Source organism: Cnephaeus nilssonii (assembly GCF_951640355.1).
Source record: "Cnephaeus nilssonii genome assembly, chromosome: 21".
Lineage (NCBI taxonomy): Eukaryota > Metazoa > Chordata > Mammalia > Chiroptera > Vespertilionidae > Cnephaeus > Cnephaeus nilssonii.
In genome coordinates, this window is record NC_137092.1 from 16,413,737 (window position 1) to 16,434,104 (window position 20,368).

The following is a 20,368-nucleotide window of genomic DNA, read 5'->3' on the forward strand; positions in this document are numbered from 1 at the left end:
TTGCCTGTTTCCTGCTTCAGCATGTGAGTAAAGAGCTACCAAAGGTCAAAGCCGCAGCCCTCGGGCTTCCCCTAGCCTTTCTCCTGCTTTTCCTGCATGGGGAGGCCCCCCACTTCACCCAGCCCAGTGCCCCTCTTGTGTGGCCGAGTCTGAGTTTCAGAGAATAAACACTGACCCGAGGCCACAAGCCCAACTAAAGCAGAACAGGCCTCCCCCTTCCCTCACCCGCCTCTGACCCAGCCAGTCCATGCAGACATCACAGGCCAGACAGCTGTTTGGGTTTGGGGGCAAAGGGGCTTATTATGCTGGCGGCACTGAGGGGCCGGAGGGGGTAGGACAGGCAAGAGTGGGGGTGGCACAAGTCCTACCCCCTGTAATCAGCCCCGTGGCGGAGAGGATGACAGCCTGCATGCTCAGGCACTGAGGTCACCTGGATCGGGACCCCCAGGCCTCCCCAGGGCCCTAGCACGGCTGCCTGCAGCCTTAGTCTGTCTGCACTGCCACCCCATGAGGCCTCCAGGGCCTCCTCGCCTCAGGAAACAGCCCCTCCCCAACACCAGCATCTCCTGATGCTTCCCGGTCTCCCCAGCTCCTGTGCTGGCCCCGAGGACTCCCTGAACTGGGGAAGAAAGAGTCCAGACTTTGTAGGTGGAAGCATTACTTTATTCAAGCAGGGATGAGCCAGAGAGGGCAGGGCAGTCACACAGGGCAGGAATATGGGGGGTCAGGATATAGGAGCACCCCCTTACTGACCGGACATCCCATGAGGGTACAGTGAGGAGGGACAGGGCTGGTGAACCCCCACACACAAAGACCACCACAGCCACCTTCTTCTTGGAGGAGCCACCGCGCCCCAGGCCTTTTCCAGCCAAAAGGATGGGAGGAAAGGGGGTGCAAGGAAAAGGGGCCTAGTCCTATAGGGATTCAGTTGGCTAAAACCTCATGGGACAGTGCAGGCATGATGTCCACTCTGCAGGGTCCGAGAGGCTGGTTTTCATTCCTGGAGCCTCCATTTTCGGAACAGGTAGGTCCCCTTCCCACACCTCATTTCACATTGGCCAGCCAGGCCTCTTGGGCAGAAACCGCAGGTTGGGAGATCATAAGTTAAGGCGCTGGCCCTGAGCAGGGAGGGGGCTTGGGGACATGTCCCCACTCAAGTCCTAAGTGCGGGAAGAGCACTGTCTCTAATCTTCCCCTGAGGACCAGGAATCCCCGTCTCCTTCCCGCTGCGTGAACTTTAGGAACTGGCCTGGGTCCAGATGAAGAGAAGCCCCTGCCCAAGGGGCCTTCAGGGCACTCCCCTCCTCCTCCTCCAAAGGCTTCCCTTGGTCCCCCTCAAGGGCCCCCAGTTTTCCCTGCCCTGCTCCTTCAGACTGCTCCACCCCATTCACCAACCCCCCATTCACATGCTCCAACTCATTCTTCAAGCTGGGGCCCTGGCCATTGACACCAGGGGTATCCTCTGTCCCACTGAGGGTCCCCAGAGGGCCTGGAACTTGGTCTTCCCTCTCCAAGGGAGCATCCTCAGACTCATCCTCTGAGCCAGAGGGCTCGGTGCTGTCTTGGGACTCAGTCTCCTGGGCAGTCATTGGGGGATCAGCTGCTGCACCCCTCAAGCCATCATCCCAGGGGATGCTGACATCCACAGTCTCAGACCCCAAGAGGTCCTCCCTCTGAGGGCTGCTCATGGCAGGAAGGCTGTCAACAGAGGGCCCTGGCCCCCACTGCCCACCCCCTGGCTCCTTCTGCTCCTCTTCTTCCTCCTCCTCTCCCTCCTCCCCACTCTCTTCCTCATCTGCAAACCCATCAGACTCCCCATCCTGACCCCAGGCTGCAGGCTCCAGTGGCACCTGGGACACCTGGCCCAGAGGTTCCATCAATTCTCCGGGGTCCCCATGAAGGACAGAAGCCTCAGTCCCCACATTGTCCTCAAATTCCTCTGACAGGTCAGAGTCCTGGCCACATTCCTCCTCCTCACCTCCCCCTTCCTCCCCTTCCTCCTCCTCCTCCTCTCCCTCCTCCTCCTCTTCCTCCTCTGGGTGGTCCCCATGGCCCTCAGGGGTCAGGACAGCAAAATCACATCCCTCCTTTCTGGCCTCCCCCTGAGGGGAGGGCCTCTGCTCTGCAGCTAGGTCCCACTTGGAGGAGGCAGGGGAGCTGAGGTACAGGGCCAGGGGCGTGGAGTCAGGAAGGGTCTCCCCCAGGTCATCAGCCTCGCTCTCATCTCTGCTCTCTTCCTCCTCCTCTTGGAGGCCCTCGGGGAGTCCCCCAGGACCCAACTCCTCCTTCTCACCCTCCACCTTTTCCAGGGCCTCAGCCCTGCCCTCCAGCCCCCAGCTAGCCTCCTGGTTCCCCTCTGCTAGGGGCTGGGAACCAGGGGCAGCTTCAGGGATTGAGGTGAGCAACCAGGGCTCAGTGAGCCTTGGGCTGGAGGACCCTAGTACTGGTTCTGCATCCTTCTCAGCTTCCTCTGACCCCAGGAGCCTGGGTTGAGGGGTATCACTTGCATCATGGCACAAGGTCTCAGCAGGGAGCACCTCGTCTTCTCCCGAGGGGACCTCAGGCTCCAAATCCTCCGCAGATCCAGGAGACTCCAGAGAGTCTCTGCTCTTCCTGGGCAGTATGGAAAGCTCTGGCTCCAGAGCAGCTGCCTCCTCTAGGTCCTTTTCAGGCCCTTCCAAGCCCTGCACACTCTTTGCCTCCAAACTCTCTTCCCCCAGGACTGGCTCCATCACCTCCTCTCTGGCCAGGTGGCCTGGGTCCTCCAACCCTACCATCTTCTGCTCCAGTCCCTGCTCAGCTCCTGAAGCAGACTCACCCATGGCTGCCTCCAACCCCAAGGTGACCTCTGGGGAGGCTCGGCCACCCCCTGGGGCCTTATTCTCATTTTCCAATACTGGCTCTATCACCTCTGACATTCCCCAGGGAGCATGGAGGCCTTGGGCCCCCACGGTCTCTGGCTGCCCTTCAGGTTGCTGAAGGCCCTCAGCAACTCCCTCCCCACTGGTGCCCTCAGCTGGAGCCCTCTGCTCTTTGGGCTCAGGGCTCCCTGGGTGCCCCTCACCTGTGCTCCAGGCGCCTCCTACGACAGTCAACTGCAGTTCTCCCTCCTCTGCAGATCCCTCCTTTCCATCACATTCCCTCAGGTCCAGCTCTGCCGCATCCTCATCGTCCACTCCAGCCCTCCCAGAGGGCGTTTCCTGATCCAGTTCTTGGCCCCCCACCACCATATCTTCCCACCTTTGCTGATCTGCAGACAGCAGCAGCTCCTGTCCCTCCTCTTCCAGAGACCTCAGCGACTCTTGATTCTCTCCCTTCTCCAAGTTCTCTTCCTCTTCCAGATACTTTTGACTTTCCTTGTCTACCTCTTCCAGAGATCTCAAATTTTCTAGGTTCCATTCTCCCAGAGATCTCAATGATTCTTGATTCTCCTTTTCTAGGGATTTCAATGACTCTTGGTTCTCTTCCACAGACCCCAGCGATTCTTGAATTTCCTTTTCTAGAGGTTTCATGGTCTCGGGATTCATTTCTTCCAGAGACCACAGTGGCCCTTGAATTTCTGTAGGCTTTAATATTTCCAGATCTTCTCCTGCAGACTTTAGCGGTTCTAGATTCTCTGTTTCTAAACATCTTACTGCCTCTATACTCTCTTCGTTTAGGGACCTTAATAACTCTTGATTCTCTTTTTCAAAAGGTCTACATATCCCCTGGTCTTTTCCAAGAGACTTCAGTGGCTCTGGTTTCACCTTTTCCAGAGGTCTCAATGTCATTTGGTCTTCTTCTCCTAGAGACTCCAGTGGCTGTTGAGTCTCTTTTTCTAGAGGTCTCGGTGTCTCGTGGTCCTCTTCTTCTAGAGACCTCAGTGGTTCCTGGTTCTCTTTTTCTAGAGATCTCAAGGACTCTTGATTCTCTTCTAGAGACCTCAGAGACTCAGGATTTTCTTTTTCTAGAGTTCTCAGTGTTTTCTGGTCCTCTTCTTCTACAGACCTCGGTGGTTCCTGATTCTGTTTTTCTAGAGCTCTCAAGGACTCAAAGTTCTCCCCTTCTAGAGACTGTACTAATTCTTGATTTTCCTTCCCTGGATATAAAAATGTCTCTAGATTATCTTCAAGAGACCTCATTAGTTCTTGATTCTCTTTTTCTAGAGATTGCAATGTCTGCAGATCTTCTTTTCCTGTAGGCTTAAATAGTTCTAGAGTATCTTTTTCTAGAGTTCTCACTACCTCCATGTCCTTTTCTTCTAAAGACTTCAATAGCTCTTGATTCTCCTTCCCTAGAGGTCTCAGTGTCTCTTGGCTCTGTTTTTCCAGAAACATCAGTGGCTCTTGACCCTCCTCTTCCAGAGACTTCAGAATTTCTTTTTCCAAAGGACCCTGGGAGCCCTGGATTTCCTTCCTGTCCAGATCCCCCTCTTCTTGCTGTGTTTGCTGCTGCAGGCTGCTTCCCACTTTGACCTCTATGGCTATTTCTTTCTCTGCCAGTTCCCCTTCATCTTCCTTCTGAAATCTGCTGGACACTCTAGTCTCACTGGGTTCTCCATCTTTGTCCTCTAAACTGGGGTGGTCAGGGCTGAGGGGTGGGGCCAAGGAGGCATGATCCTCAGGGGACTGGCCTGTACTGGCCTTTAGCTGCTGGCCCCCAGGTTGCTCTGGTCCTGGCAGGATGCTGGCAGGGATGGCTACATTGGCTTCAGCCCCCATGGCCTGTGGAAACTGTTGCCGCCCAACCTCTGGCTGGAGCACAGAGAGAGGGGCATCCTGGGCCCTGATCTCTCCATCTGCAGCAGGGCAGGGAGCCTGAGCTGTGGGTGGGATAGGGGTGCTGGCCAAGGTGGGGGTACGAGCCTGGAGGAATTCCTGGCTCTTCAGAAAGGCTGGAACAGGTGTCTGAAGAGTATCAGGTAAGGGCAAGGAGAGGGGAGTAGGGCTGAGGACAGAGAGCAGAGGTCCCAGACGCTGGCCCTCTGGAGTACCAGGAAAATGAAGCTCCAGCTTGGGGTCTGGAAAGATGGAGGAAAAGAAACGGTGTCAGTATGTACTGGCAGGGCGGGTGGGGCCACAGAGCAGTTACCATTTCTGGCAAGAGTGTCCATGGGCCCTATCCTTGCCTCCTACTGTATGGGTTGTTGGGAGCCAAGGAGTTGAGACTTAGACTGGTGCCTCTCAAGAAAGGAATTGCTCTGGGGTATGAAAAGCAAAAAAGGGTAGCGTTTCGAGGAGGGGAAACCTGGCCCCAGCTCTTACCCTGGAAGCTGAAGGAAGCCTTGGAACCGCCGCCAGGTACCTGCAGTCGGGAGTTCTCAGCCTCCAGGAGGGTCCTGGGGGATGAGGGAGGGAAAACTGGGTCAGCCCTCTGTCCACAGGCCAGTAGGCAAACCAGCCAGAAAAAAAAAACACACACACAAAAAAAACCCTAACATCGCAGGCTTCCTTTTCATTTTTAGCACTATCACATGAAAGCCACAGGTGGGGTGATACGTGGCTGTGTACATGAAATCACATAATCACATATCCAGATATCACACACTCGGTCACAGAGCATCACACACATATTTGGGACACACAGATGAGCTCACAGACACACAGGCAGATTCCCACACAGCAGACACAATGTACACCCCCCCACCTATAGCTTAGACTAGTCTCCCCCTCCCCACCCCGGCTAATGACCTCATCCTCTGTGTGTGGTGCCCATTCTCATGCTAATCGATGCCATTGTCCACACCACCGTCTGGAGGGTCTGAGGAGGGGCTTCCCGGGGGAAGTGGGAATTCTCAGGCTGTTCCCATGGGATAGGCTCCCTCCTCCTCCCCCAGGGCCCCGGGAGCTAGTCACAGAAAGAAATAAAAGAATCCATCTAAATCCTTCTCAGGCCTCAAAACCCCAGAGGTTAAGCCTTCCCCAGACCCTTTCCCTCAGTGATTTGATTAGGGTGAAGGCCCTCATCTTGGGATCTCTAAGGGCTCTGGGTCCCAAGCCTCTCAAGGCAATGGAGGTCTTTGTGCTCACGCCCTGGCCTCAATACCCCGTGGGGACTGAGGAGGAGAGACCAATAGGAGGGAGAAACAATCAATTCCACAGGTTATGCTGAACATCAGCTCTCAGCTCTTCCTCATGATCTCTGAGTCCGGTTAGTATTGTCTGCAGTCGCACCTCCATCCTTCCCCTGGCAGCATCCTGCCCTCTGATCTCACGCAACGGCTCCCTTCCTCATCCCTGGCTCCTCCCTGACCTTCCTTTCTGGGCCCTGCTTCCCCTCCCCTCCAGAACCTGTCCTAGGACCCCTGCCTTGGTTTGTCTGTGGACTCTGGGGGCACTGTCTTCATAGCGTGTCTGACCCTGGCCCTCCCTGTGGGCTTGGTATACGAAGCCCTTCATGGTAGCAAAGCCCCTTCCACAGGCTCTGTCACCGAACCCTCAGCCAACCAGGCCAGTTTCCGGGAAGAGGCTGTAAATTTACCCAAGGCCACCCAGCCAGAGAAGCAGCACCTCCTGAGTCTCAGCCTTTCCTGGGCCAGGACATGTGGCTAGCAGCAGGGCTGGGTAGGGCCCAGGGACGAGGATTTGAGAGTAGCCAGGCCCCATGACATTCAGGATGGACCGGGGCCTTGGAGGTCACCCAGCCCATCTTCCATCTTCCAGACAAGGAGACTTGCCGGTGCAAACCAGTGCCCCCTACCCACACCTGCAGACCCTCCTTTCTGAGGCTGCCCAAGGAACTTACCTCCTCGGTGTGAGCATACACACACAGACAAGGCTTTTTCAGCCCCCTGGGGTAAGAGTCTGGATGCAGATGCCCCACATGTGCCCAGCCCTCTCTCCTATTCAGCAATATCACCTCTCCTTGGGGGATTTCTTGGGCACAGGATACTTCTCCGGTCCTGAACCCATAGGGGATTAAGTGGGCTCAGGTGGGAAATATGCTGGTGTGAAAGGGATCAGCCTAGAGTCATAGAACCTGGTGGTGGTAGAGCTGCCACCACCCATGGCTCTGGACCCCTTCAGCTGAGGCCCTTCTGCCTCATCTGGGTGGGTCGGGGTCAACCTGTACCTGTATGTGGCCACCTCCAGGGTGAGGGACATCTTGAGGCGTGCCAGCTGCTGCCGACCTTCCAGGACCTGGGCAATCTGACTCTGTAGGTCCTTTTTCTCCTGCTCCAGGGCCTCCATGGCCAGCTGCAGAGCAAGCCAGAGGCGGTCAGTAAAGGGTGGGGTCCTGCCTGCTGACTAACCTGCACCCCCCACGGCTGCTGCAACAGCACCTTCAGCTCCTGACTTCCCTGTTGAGCAGATTCCTGCCTCCCTACCCCACTCCCTGCCCAGAGAACCCCTTCTGGAGACTCCAAGAGGAGCACAAGGGTGTTTCCCATGGGGCTCCTTCTCTGAGGATGCTGATTAAATGATTGCACTTGCTGCTCAGAATTCAACTGCCACAGGAAGGGGGACATGAGGGAGGGGAGGAGATGGTTACAGAGAGGAGGAGAGGGGACGGGGAGTGGAAGCAGAAGGAAAAACGATTAATCAAGAAGCTTGGAGCCCGCAGCACTGGAAGCCAAAACTGCCCCAGTCCCAATCACTGTCTTTTGCTCCTCACCCCCACCCCCTCCACTCCCCACATGTTCTGGAATCTGTCTCCTCTGAGAGGAGGGTTGGGGAGGTGGTGAGACCTCTGTCTGGCCCGGGAAGGGAGCTGTTTTCTCAGTTGCTGGTGCAGTGTGAGGGGGAGCAGCTGTCCCAGGCTTCTGGAATGTGCTCAGGGCGTTAAGAAGCCATGACATGGGACAAGGGCTGTTGGTCCCTCATGCAGGGCCCCTCACCTCCACCTGTCAGGGGGATGAGGGCGGTTAGGAACTTTGAAGACTCTGAGTAGCAGGACATGAGGCTCAGCAGCACTGAGAAGGAAAGTCCTGGGCATCTTGCCAGTGACAGCGGGTCTAGGGAGAGGCCCAGAGGCCATCAGAGTGGGGAGGTGCTACACCCGTCTTGGCCCCCCCCGCCCCCCCCACCCGTCTGCCCTTCCAGGGGGTCTGATTTGAGAGGCTCCGACCCCTACCATGTCCACCCTATTCTAGAGGGAGTTGCAAGTCTAGGGCCTCTGGCACCAGCTATGAGTTTTCTAAGAAGTGGTCCCTGGATGGGCAGCACTTCCCGCTCCCTTCCCCAGAAGGCCTCTGAGCCCCGTGGGGTCTTTTCGAAGCCTTGTTTCACCCAGGCCCCCCGCCTCCTCACCTGGAACTTCTCAGTGGCCCTCAGTTGCTCCTGCCAGCGGCCCTCCAACCTCTGCTCCAGGGCTGCCCTGCGCTCTTGGAGGCCGCCGCGCTCGGCCTGCAGCTGCTGCAGCTCTAGGTGCCCCTTGCGGGCGCCCTGCACCGCATGACCCAGCCTCTGGCGGGCCTCGCCCAGCGCCGTTTCCATGCGCTCCACGCGCTCCTGGTAGCCGCGCACGGCCCCGCGCCACGCCTCGCCCAGCAGCCGCGCGAGCTCCTCCACTTCGGGGCCGGGCGCCGGGGGCGCGCGGGGGCGGCCGGGGCGGCACGGGGGCCCAGCGGCCGGCACGGCCAGGCCCGCGCGCTCCTCCTCGTGCGCCGCGCGCAGCGCCTCCAGCTCGCGCTCCAGCTCGGCCGCCCGGCGGCTCAGCCAGGCCTGGGCGCACTGCTCCGCCTCCACCGCGCGCCGGCCGCGGGCCAGCTCCTCCGCCGTCCGCTCGCGGGCCAGCCGCTGCTGCTGGCACCGGCCCGCCACGCTCTCCGCCTCCTCCGCCAGGCTGTCGCGCGCCACCTCGGCCGCGTGCTTCTCCCGCCAGCGCTGGTCGACGAGGGCCCGCAGGGCTGCCAGCTCGTCGTCGGCGCGGGCCCGCCAGGCAGCGTCCCCGGACTGTGCCCGGAGACCCACGAGCTCCGCGCTGAGCAGCTCATGCTGCTCCTCCAGCGCCTTGACCCGGGCCAGATAGGCCTCGAGGCGACGGTTGAGCTCCCACATCTGAAAAGACTCCACCCCCAGGCAGCCCTCCATCCTGCACGTCGGACCCACCAAAGATGGAGAGACGCTGGGCACCGGGAGAAGCCAGCGGCTCTTAAACCCTTCGGGATGAAAGGGAAAGGGAGACCGATGGGGACAATGACAGGACAGGGCGAGGAGCGGCGGGAGCGACAGGGAGTCGGGAGTGGGAGCGAGGCTATTCATACTCCCGCCAGTCAGGCCGGGGCGGGGGCGGGGGCGGGGCCGAGCCTTAACCCCTTCAGTGTAGGGAGCAGCGGCATCCTCTGTCTGTGCCCGCGGCCCGGGGGGCTAGAAGGAAAGTGGAACTTTCTTTTTCTTTTCTTTTTTTAAGTGGAACTTTGAAAGGAAAAGCCATGCCTGGAGAATCTGATCCCAGGGTGGCGGCTTTCTGAGGGAGGAAGCCGTGAGGAAGGGTCATCACCCCTGATAAAAGTAGATGATGCACCGAACTAGCGGTCCAGGGGGTGCCAGGGCATTGGGGCCTGGGAGAGGATTCCAGTCTCAGTTGCTCAGCACACCCAAGAAAGGTATCACTTACTGAATTCCTCTAAGACTCCGTTTCTTCATCCATAAAATGGGAGCCATGATGGAAATCCCATGGTTGTTTGTGTGTGTGTGTGTTTTTCGTAATTGCAAATGCCCCCCCCCCCAAAAAAAAAAAAAAAAAAAAAAAAAAAAAAAAAAAAAAACCCAACCCCAAAATACTAGAAGAAGGCAGAATTGCAAAGAGAGGTAAGAGAGACACCGCCTGGGAAAAAGAACAGACACGCTGTAGTGGGAGACTGCAAATGTACACACACCCCATTGCCGCTGTGTCCGTCAGAAAATGGGAAGGTCCGGTGAAAGGGAACTTTCCCCATCACTCACCTCCCTGCTTCCTACTGCTCTTCCACAAAACCTGAGGCTCAGGTTGCTTCGTCCGAGGCCTCCCCGTCTCAGGGAAGGGCGCCACATCCTGGCCTGGGTGTCAGGGACTTTTGGGCAGAGCACGCCCCCTGGTGGCCTACGGGCCTGGCCAAGAAGAGGAAGCAGAAAGAAGCGGCAGTTCTTCCCTTTATCACAACCACCCAGACTGATTGAGCGTTTGTGATGATGTGCCAAAGCACGCTCTGACGATTTTACTTACATTGTCTGATTTAATCCTTCAAACTTCCCTTTGATGGTTCCACATTTCAGGAAGCAGAGAGCTCACCGAGGGTGGGAGTCGTTGGGGAGGCCTTCTGAGGAGGAGGGGGCCTCCTCCTGGGTAGTGAGAGACTGTAGGACTTGGGATATGCAGAGTAAGGGGGAAGCAGGGCCAAGGAGGAGAGTCGGGGATCATGAAACCGGGGAGGGGAGGGGGGTCTTAGGGAAGGAATTTCTGCTCACATAAATCCAACCGAGTTCTACAGTGTTAATCAGCACCTACTACGTGTCAGCATTCAGTCCCAGCCCTGGAGGAGCTGGGTGATGTGAGAGCAACAGTGATGGGTGCTCATCTTAATATACAAAAAAGTATATTAAGCCCAGCCGGCTTGGTTCAGTGGTTGAGCGTCGACCTATGAACCTGAAGGGTCACAGTTCAATTCTTGGTCAGGGCACATGCCTGGGTTGCGGGCTTAATCCCCAGTGTGGGGCGTGAAGGAGGCAGCTGATCAATGATGCTCTCTCATCATTGATGTTTCTTTCTCTCTCTCCATCTCCCTTCCTCTCTGAAATCAATAAAAACATATTTAAGAAAACAACAACAACCAGTGATGGGTGCTCTTAGTCTGGTGATGGAAGTGGACATAGTAAGGTTATTGCCCCTCTTAGCTCCCAAGGTGTCTGTAGAGAGTCGGGGGAGCACAGAAAATGAAGAGGGTTTTCTAAGTTCCAGCAAACCAGAAAACCTGGAGGCCGTGCCTACCCGTTCCCTCCAGCCCCAGGCAGGCTGGGATTTGGAATTCACTACCAATATATGGAACAGAGACTGGGAGGGCCCATGGGTGTGGAGTGGGGGGAGCGACTGAGGGTTAGTGTTGACCGGGAGGCTGAGGCTTCTCCTTCCTCACATTACCTCACAAATTCTGCTGTTTGGTTTGGGCTGGGGGCTCCCCAAGAGTTGTGTCCAGGAGAGCTGACTGGGGTCTCTCCCTCCCCTTTCACTTCTCCCTATGGGGAGAGAGGTGCTGCATACTTGGGGTCCCTGGAATCCTTAGGGAGGTCCCTTGGAGAGGTGGGGTGGCATAAGGAGGTGAATGTCTCTCCTGGCCACTCCCTCTGCTGCAGAGGGGAGACATTTGGCACTATGTCTCCTGCAAAGAGCATTGGGTCTGACCTTTGAACTTTCTAGTTGAATGACCGAGGGAAAGTCACATAACTTCTGTGGGCGATCCTCAGTTTACCTGTTTGGTAAAGGAGGTTAACACCCATCCCCGTAAGTTTTACTTGAGTATCAAACAGGACCAGGTGTGGGGGTGTCTTTCTACCAAGCCGTTTAGCTGGAGCAAACTGCCCCCCCATGAACCACTCTGGGTGAGTTTGGGGGATCGTGGGAAGCAGAGATGATCTAGCATGCTAGAGAAGAGGATGGTGTTGCTTTTCCTAAGGCAGGAGAAGGTGGGTTTTAGCAAACACAGCCTGGCAGAGCCTCATCAGTGCTCAGCGGATTCTAAGCAGATCACCGGTATTTGAAGCGGAAAACTGAGGAAAATGAGGCCCTGCGTGGGGGCCAGCAGGCACTCAACAGGCACTCCTAGGCCAAGTGTCCTCCTCTCCTCCCCCAGGGCTTGCCTTGGATCACTGGGGGTTTGTGAGGTCTTTGGCTGCACTCCTGGTGTCTCTGGGCCCAGGACACATGGGTCATGTGACACTGCAGCGGTGGATACAAAGTTCAGTAGTCGTCCCCAGAGACACCCATGAGCAAGCCGAGGAGGGCTCTGGGCTGTCTCACTGGGTTCTGTCCTTAGTCCTGACTGTTATAATGTTTTTTTGGTGTGTGTGTGTGTGTGTGTGTGTGTGTGTGTGTGTGTTTTAATTTTAAAAAATATTTTTATTGATTTCAGAGAGGAAGGGATGGGGAGAGAGATAGAAACATCAATGATGAGAGAGAATCATTGATCGGCTGCCTCCTGCACGCCCCCTACTGGGGATTGAGCCTGCAACCCAGGCATGTGCCCTGACCAAGAACGATCCGGTTTTTAAACTTTTCACAATCTGCAGTGTGTTCGTTCAGCAAAACTGGAAGCACATCAGATGAGGCTCGAGGCCAGAGTGTTGAGAAGGAAAGCAGCTGCAGGAAATATGCACGGCAGATGCGTTTCTCAAACATTCAAAACCCTGCAAAACAATGTGCTTTTTGGAGATGCGTGCATATGTAGTAAAAATATTGTTGAAAGGCAAAGTAATGACAACAATCACAGAGCACCGTGATTCTGTCTGGGGAGGAGGAGGAGATGCAAGGGGGATGGAGTGGCACGCCACAGTGTGTAATATAATTCTTTACTGATAAAGGACGTGAAGTATTAGAAAATAAATTCATAGGCTGGGGCATCTTAAGTGTCTGAAGAGTTCTAGGGTAAAAGGGCCCAGACTTTTCTCATGTGGATCCAGGAAGCGGAACCAGGGTGATGGGTGGGAAGGATGGGGCCCAGATGCCAGCCCAGAGGAGGCAGTTGCAAGACTTGTCTCTGTACAGAGCAGGTTGCCCCCTGGTGGAGGGAATGCTCTATTACTGGAGCACAGGCCGGCTGCCCACTCCAGGCTGATTCATTTTTGGAGCCATCCTAGTGGATCTTGGTGGCTTCTTCAAACCTGGGGACTCCAACAATTTAGGAATGAACAACACATCTTGACCCCAGGGTCTGTCCCTCTTCTGTCCTCCCTGGAGAGCTGCAGTTCCTGCCCTGAATTATTGCCAGAGGGTTCTTTGGGCCTGGGAATTAATTCCAGAAAGAACTTGCTTGCATTGTGGGATCAAAGAGAAGTGGAGTGGGATAAGGGAGAGGAAGAGGCAGTGTGCTCTCTACCACCAGCCCCTCCCTGCCCAAGGAACAGTGGGACCCAGAACAGAACGGAGGCTGGGGCCAAGGAGGCAGACCAGTCTGCCCCAGCCTGGGCCATGGAAGGGGAAGCGCCCACCAGAGCCTTTTGTTGGCTGTGATGTCTCAAGATGGCACTAGGTGGAGCCAGGACACCAGGACACCTCCGCCTCACCTATGGGATTTGGGGGTCAAGCTGTTTTCCTGCTGGGAGTCCAGTGTCCAGGGGAACCCATCAGGAGGGAATGTGAGGAGGATTAGAGGCAAGGAAAGTCTGAGGAGATTGGAAGAAGGGAATCTGTGTGGGGGAGGGGGCGTGGGGGGTGCCCGGGACAGCTGGGGGGAAGGGGTGGTAAATTTATCTTCTGAGCTGGTGGCATTAAAAATAACCAGAGCCCTGAGTAACCCAAGCTCCCAGCTTTCTATGTTGGGGTGGAGGCCATCCGTGGGGACTAAAGAGCCGAGTGATGTGGAAGCAGAGGGTGGAACTACAGTCCCCCCTCCCTCCTCCTCCGTCCTCCCCTCCAGCCCGGGGCTAGTGCATCAGGGCCTGGGCCTGCTGGTGGGCTGGCTGGAGAGAGGGGGCAAGGAGGGAAGGAGGAGTGAGCGGGAGCCAGGCAGGAACAATGCTGGCTTCCAGCCAGGCGACTGAGGGGAGAGGAGGGAAGGGAGAGAATGAGGGGCGGAGAAAAGAAAAAGAAAAGAAAGGTGACCGAGCTGGAGAAAGCGCCCCACCTGGTGCCACACACTCCTCCCCTTCCTGGTCCCCGAAGCCACTTGAGGAAAAGGGCCTGTCTTCTGGGTTCCGTCCTCCCGCGGAGCTAAAGCTACAGCAGGAGGCAAAGAAGTCAGCCCTCCGCAAGGACTTCCCGGCGGAACGGGAGGAAGGGGACCAGGGGAAGGTCGTGGGAGGGTGGGTTCCCTCCTTCTCTGCGAAGTCCTGGGACGCGCTGGGTGGTAGCACATGCTCTTGCCCTGAGACAGGCTGCCAGACGGGATGACCTCACTCTCCTGTCTGTGTTCCTACGGCTCCTTGGCTGGCTTCTGAGTCCAGCTTCGGTGACGGGACAATTACAGGAAAGTTGCGCTGAAAGATTTAGCCTCTGTACACAGCGATGAGGAAAGGGGCTGGGGCCGAGGCTGAGCAGCCCGACGGCAGAGGCCGGCGATGGTAAGAGAGGGAGAGGGCCCTCGTGGGCACCGTGTCCCGCAGAGCTGGCTGTGCAGGTCCGGTCCCGGCTCTGGAATGGAGGGCAGGTGTGGAGCGACGTGCCTGGCACATGATAGGAGCTCTGTGACTGGTGACTATTTCCTCCCTGGATGGAAGGACAGATGGGCGCTCTGTGTCAGGGACTGCGCTGGCCCCGCTCACCACAGTGTTCGGCACATAATCGATGCTCTGTCCATGTTAAGTCAAGGGAACAAAAGCTGCCCCTCTGTCCAGGGCCAGGTCCTGCCTTCATAGGCACCCCGAAAGCCGTGATGACGCCTGTGTCCCGTGTGGCCAAGTAGGCAGTGACCTGGCCTTGGTTCTCCTTATGCGCGGGCTCATACCTGTGTAGGCTGAAGTGGGTTAGGGGCTAGGTGAAGGCTCCAGCAGGGGTGGGGAACGTCTGGCCCACAGGCCCGCATATAAGGTCTGCGAAGTCACTTGGTCTGGCCCTGCCAAGGCATGAGGGGTGAGTTAACTAAATGTTTGACCAAATATAGCAGGCTAATTTTTAAGTGGATAATTCTGTATGGCCCAAGAATGAGGTTATAAATATCCAAATGGCCCCTGGCAGAAATAAGGTTCCCCACCCCTGCAAAGAATCTCCTTCAGTGTTCCTCCCCGGCTGGGCGCAGGATCCCATGCCTTAGGTCCCTGCTGAAACCTTAGCCCCTAATCCCCACCTGACCTGAAGGGCCCGCACCTGTTCCGGCCTCATAACGAGAGGGCCAGAGGGGCCCAGGCTGGGCCCCCTCCGGGCTGAGAGATGGAAGCTGGACGGTGGGAGAGCTAACATTTCTCTCCACGCTGGCAAACCTGCTGCTCTCGCTAGGGAGCCGAGGGTCGGAGGGATCCAGCTGACAGCCATGTGACCATGCCCGTTTGTGGGGAACTCAAGCAGCCCCTTCATGTTACCAGTGAGTTCTCTGTCCCTGCAATCTCAGTGACACCCCACCCCCCACCCCAGGCAAGCCACACCCTTTTTGGGGCCTCAGTTTCCTCTGGAGCGAAGGAGAGGGGTGATCCCTGAGGGCCCTTTCTCTGGGGACTCTGTTCTCTGGTCTCAGGATTCACAGCTTCTAAGGACCCACCAGGGATGGCCGGAAGGGAGGCTCGTTGCTGAGGACTGAGACCGTGTCAGCTCCAGTTTCAGTCACCTGCTTGGATCCCAGCCTGGCTCGTCACACCTGCTCACTCCCAGGGGTGGAGGTAGGAGCTGAGGTCTGAGTCCAGCCTCCTCTGGGCACCCCCAGATCTCCCCTGGTGGCTGCCAGGGTTGCCCTCTTTTCTGCCTTTGGACCTTCGCTGCGCCCTGCAAGTGGCTGGAGCCCTGGCCAACCCTGCGAGTGGTTGGGAGCGCCTGGCCAACCCGACGGCAGGCTGGGACAGGGACAAGGAGCAGCCTGAGGTTTCTGGGGCACTGGGCACAGGCAGAGGTCAGGCAGCCGCGAGGAAGCAGAAGAATGGAGGAGCTGGCCTTTTAAAGGCCCTTCTCGGTGGAGGGGTCAGTGGCTGCAGCTCCAGGGGATGAGAAAGGGACCAGAATGTCCCGGGGAATGAATGATGGTTCCAGAGGAGTCCATAGACTGGGGTTAAGTGGGGTCACCCCTGTCTCCCCCTCCCCCTTCAGTGCCAGTGACTGTGCAGGGGGCTGACCCTGCTGTGGGAGCCACTGTCGGAGCGCTGCGGGGGGCCAGGGGCAGGCTGGGAGGGGTAGAGGGGGGCAGGCCATGCAGACCCCTGGGAAACAAATGGAGGTGGGGGTGGACACCCAGGGGGAAGCCGAGGGACGGACGTCGCCTCGGAGAACTGATCCTCCAGTGGGAATGGGCTAGGCGAGGGACTCTGGAGGGCCCAGGTGTCACTGGAAGAGAAGAAGGGGCTTGGAGACTTCCTGGGGACGGGAGCTCCTCAGGGTCCCTCTGTAAGACACAAAGCCCTCGGAGGCAGGGGAGGGAGTCAGGGGAGACCAAGGCAACAGCAAGGGGTGTGGACAGGGGGGAGACGTGAGGAAGGAGCAAGGCCTCGGTGGGCCTCGAGGGGGGCAGGCTGGCAGCCCTGGGCAGGGGCGGGGTGTTGTTGGCCTGCCAGGTTTCTGCCACTGCCTGGGAAGAGCCCAGCCCAGAGATCCTTATCCGGGGCAGAAACAGAACTGGTTTCTCGACTGGCAGCTGGCAGTGCCAAGGGGCCGGGGCAGGAAGGAGCCAAGAGGTCAGGAGGGCAGTGGCAGGCCTGAAGGAGAGGTGGGAGGACCCGACAGGGGACCCTGCCCAGCACTCAGACAACAGTCTCAGCCACCGCTGCTGGGCCGTGGAGGCACTGGTTTGTGTCTTATTGCACATGGCTGATTCACTTTCCTTATTTATTGATTTTAGAGAGAGGACGAGAGAGAGGGATTTGTTGTTCCATTCATTTATGCATTCATTGGTTGATTCTTACATGTGCCCTGACGGGATCAAACCCACAACTTTGGCGCATTGGGAGGACGCTCTGATTCACTTTCTATATAGACTAAGTGACCTCCCCCCGCCCCCACCGCCCCCCAGGTCCCTCCTGTCCCTCTACTCTGTCCCCCATCTTTCCCAGGTATGGCTGGCCCAGCCAGGAGAAATACCTGGTTGGACTCCACTCCTCCCCCTCCTCCCCATTCCCCCCTGAGGCTCTCCCCCATCCCCCACTAACTCTGGGAGGCTCCGGAGGTCACCGTGGGGAGGGAAAAGGAAGCCAACGAGAGGTGGGGGACCCTGGAGAGGACTCGTCTCAGAGCCTGCTCCCTTTCACCTCCTACATTCCCTCCTCCTCCCACCACAAAGGGCCTGGCGGTCCCATCCATCTTGTGCCTGTGGAGGTCCTGAGGCGGCTTTTTGTAGGGACCTGGGGTCAGAGGGCCTGACCAGCAGACCCCCTCTCCTCTGACCCCGCACCCCCCCCCCCCCCGGCCCTTTCTTTCCCCCTCCTCCATTCCTCTCTGGTCTGGGTCTCCTCCCCCTCCCTCCCACTAACTTTCTCCCCGTGTCTCCTTCCCCGGTCTCTCCCTCCGTATCTCTCTCTCTCCCTGTCTCTGCCCAGATTCCTGCCAGGTCCTCCCATGTGGGTCCCTGGAAGTTGGCTCTTCCTGCCACATAGAGGCATGGAATTGCCCTTGGGTTCTGGGAGCTTCAAAGCCACTCTGGGCCCTGGGCTCCCCCCAGGCTCTCTTCTCAGGTCTCAGCTATGCCCTGAATTTCTTGGGTTTTGTTTTTGTTTTTTTCCGGATACAATTTTAAATTTAATGTTACTTGAATTTCACAAAAGAAAAAGAGAAGTTGATGGAATGGCTGAATTTATATCAATATTTCCTCTAGACTAGAGATACTTCCCCTAAAATATCCCTTCAAGATTTAAAAAACACACACACACAACTGAGAACATAGAAGATTGAAGTCATGATTTGTTCCAAGGACATATTTCCATTTTTGTTTGTATAGACTGACTGCTCGCTGTGAAGGATGAGTGCGTTGGCCCAGCCACACTGGCATGAACACGCAGTTCTGAAGATACTGAGGCCCTTCTGTACCCGTTAGAAAATGTCAGCCACTGGACTCTCCCCAGGGTCCCCCTCTCCCCTGGCCGCCCCATCCCACCGCCAGGACCAACCCCAACCCCCATCTCCCCGGGACCCAGAGATACAGGGGAAAGGGGACTCTGGTCCCATCTCCCAGTGCCTTCAACACCACAACTTCGCCCCAAGCAGCTTAGTTTCCTTCTGTTGTATGTCATGGCCATCAGGTAAGGCATTGTTTGCAGAAAGTACTCAGTGTGAAAACCCTCTGAAGTCCCCTGCTCAAGGTCAGCCCTCGGGCCTTGCAAGCTTGCATGGTCCTGGATTTGGGAGAATGGAGGCCTTTCTCTCAATTCTCCCAAACACTCGGAGCTCCTTATGAAGTCAAGTGCACGCCTGCAACCTGGTGTGATTACCTTGCCTCCAAAGGGACGACAGACACAGGCCTGTGGGTGTAGAGAGGACCCCTGAGCCGGCTCCAAATGGGATGAGGCAGAAGGTGCTGGAGCCCAGGCTCAAGTGGAGGCGGCAGGAAGGGGGTGGGCTTTGCTCCGTGCCGAGCCCTGTGCCAGGTGCTCACGGCCCAGGTCCTTTCCAATCCCATGAGAGGTGTTTCTTTCCTCCCTCCCTCCCTCCCTCCCTCTCTCCCTCCCTCTCTCCCTTCCTCCTTCCCTTCCTTCCCGCTTTACTGAGCACCTGTCTGTGCCAGGCGCTGGGGTACAAGGCAAAGCTAGCATCCCCAAGACCTCACCGCCCCGTGAGAGCATCATCAAGAAAATGGCTGTGACCGCGGTGGGTGCAGGATGCAGGGGCAGCCCCAGGGGACTCGGGGAAGATTCTCCAGGGGAGTTAGAGCCGGCTGGGACCTGAAGGCTGAGGAAGGGCATTCCAGGTGGAGGGAACTGCATGCACGAAGGCAGGGAGGCAGGAAAGAGCCCGCCTGGCCTGGGAACTGTGGGAGGGCGATGGAGCCCGGGTCCAGGGAATCTGCTGGGTGAGGTTGGGCTCCCAGAACCCACTCCCTGGGCCCTCTGCCTTCTTGACCTCCTTTGCTCCGGCTAGGAAGAGGCCCCGGCCCAGCTGCACAAATGGATGCTTTGACATTGGAGAGAGGGAGTGAGGAAGGAGGGGCCAGCGGGTGTGTGTTTTGGGACTGCTTCTCAGAAATCTGCTGCTCCCCCTCCTCCTCACCCTCCTCTGACACCATGGCAACCGGGAGGCAGCTGGGGAAGCCACCTGTGAGCTGGGCTGAGTCGAGGGGGAGGTGGGCTGGGGGTAGGGACCTCTGCTCCCCTTCTCTGAGCCTCAGTCTTGGCATCTAGAATATGGGCACAGCAACCCAGTTGTGGGCTCCTGTCAACCCAGATGCTTCAGGAAGCCCAGGCCCAGGTTTGATTCCTTAGGGGAAGGCCCGGGAGGTAAGGGCGGGCCTGGGAGGTAAGGGCGGGGCTGGGGAGTGCCCTGCATCATCCTGCAGCTGGGGGCTGGGCTAGGCAGCAGGGAGTCCCTGAGCCACATGGGCTGCGCTTCCCCGCAAGCAGCCTGCCTGGTGTGCCCACGACACTGTCACTGTGAAGGAGCACCCCCTTCCCTCCAAGGAGCAGGAGACAGGGCCGAGGCACAGACACAGGGATGGATCTCCCTGTGAGCCCTGCAGTGAGAGGTCTAGGGGGTCTCCCCTGCAGGGGCACAGGGCCCAGCTGTTCCCAGAACCTGGCCAAAGCCCCAAAAGGAGGGGCAAGGAGGGGACTATTTCCTGAGGCTGCTGCCTGATGACTACAGACTGGCCTAAAGTTTAGGGCCCCTAACCAACAGGAACAAGTGCTCTCCCCATCTGGGTGCCAGAATCTAAAATCAGGGTGTCTGGGGCTGTGCTCCCTGGAAGGACTCCAGGGAAGGGTCCTTCCTGCCTCCTCAGCTTCTGGGGGCTCCTGGCCACATCCCTTCAATCTTCACGCGGCCCCTCCCTCGTCCTCGCGTGACTTCTCGCGCGCGATCACGTGGCCTCTTGGTTTGGATGCTACCAGGCCTTTGTCTGTCTGAGCTCCACGCTCCTGCGTCCAGGGTGCGTGTGCTTCGGAGGCACCTGCTTCCCTCAGATTTTGGCGCCGACTCTCCCGTGCCTGCTGGTGCCCCTGCCGTGTTTGCCAGCCCCAACCCCAGGGCAGAATCACACATGCCCCCTCCCTTGTCTTTGCCTTCCTGCCCTGGGCCTCAGTGGCCTGGGCATCTCTGCTGCCCTTCACCCTTCACCCTCCAGTGGCTGGGTTCTGAGAAGCCTGGCCGTGAGAGAAGGTTGCCCGTGGAGCTCGCACAGAATGTCCAGGATGTAGGCAGGGGATAGGGTTTCCTGTGCGTTTTCTTCCAAACGCGCTGCTGAGTAAGGAAGACCGGGGAAGCAGGAGAGCCCAAGAGGGACTTGGGGGTGGGGAGGGAAGCTGGAGGGACTTGTTCTTTCTTTTTTGAATCCTCACCTGAGGATGTGTTTATTCATTTTTTTTTAGAGAGAGAGAGAAACATCAATGTGAGAAACAGCGATCAGTTGCCTCCCCGTATGCCCTGACTGGGGATGGAACCCTCAGCCTTTTTGGTGTAGGTACAGGATGACATTCAAACC

The 20,368-nt window shown here is 57.5% G+C and overlaps 1 protein-coding gene across 1 annotated transcript; it reads right to left on the minus strand.

The window, feature by feature from the left end:
- Positions 1 to 671: 671 nt before the first annotated feature.
- On the minus strand, positions 672 to 9,160 carry NES (nestin). The gene is made up of 4 exons (XM_079761054.1): positions 8,229 to 9,160; positions 7,051 to 7,175; positions 5,244 to 5,317; positions 672 to 4,999 (listed from the first exon to the last, which is right to left on the minus strand). The coding sequence occupies exons 1-4, from the start codon at positions 9,009 to 9,011 to the stop codon at positions 1,185 to 1,187; spliced, it is 4,797 nt and encodes a 1,598-aa protein (XP_079617180.1). The 5' UTR covers positions 9,012 to 9,160; the 3' UTR covers positions 672 to 1,184.
- Positions 9,161 to 20,368: the final 11,208 nt, after the last annotated feature.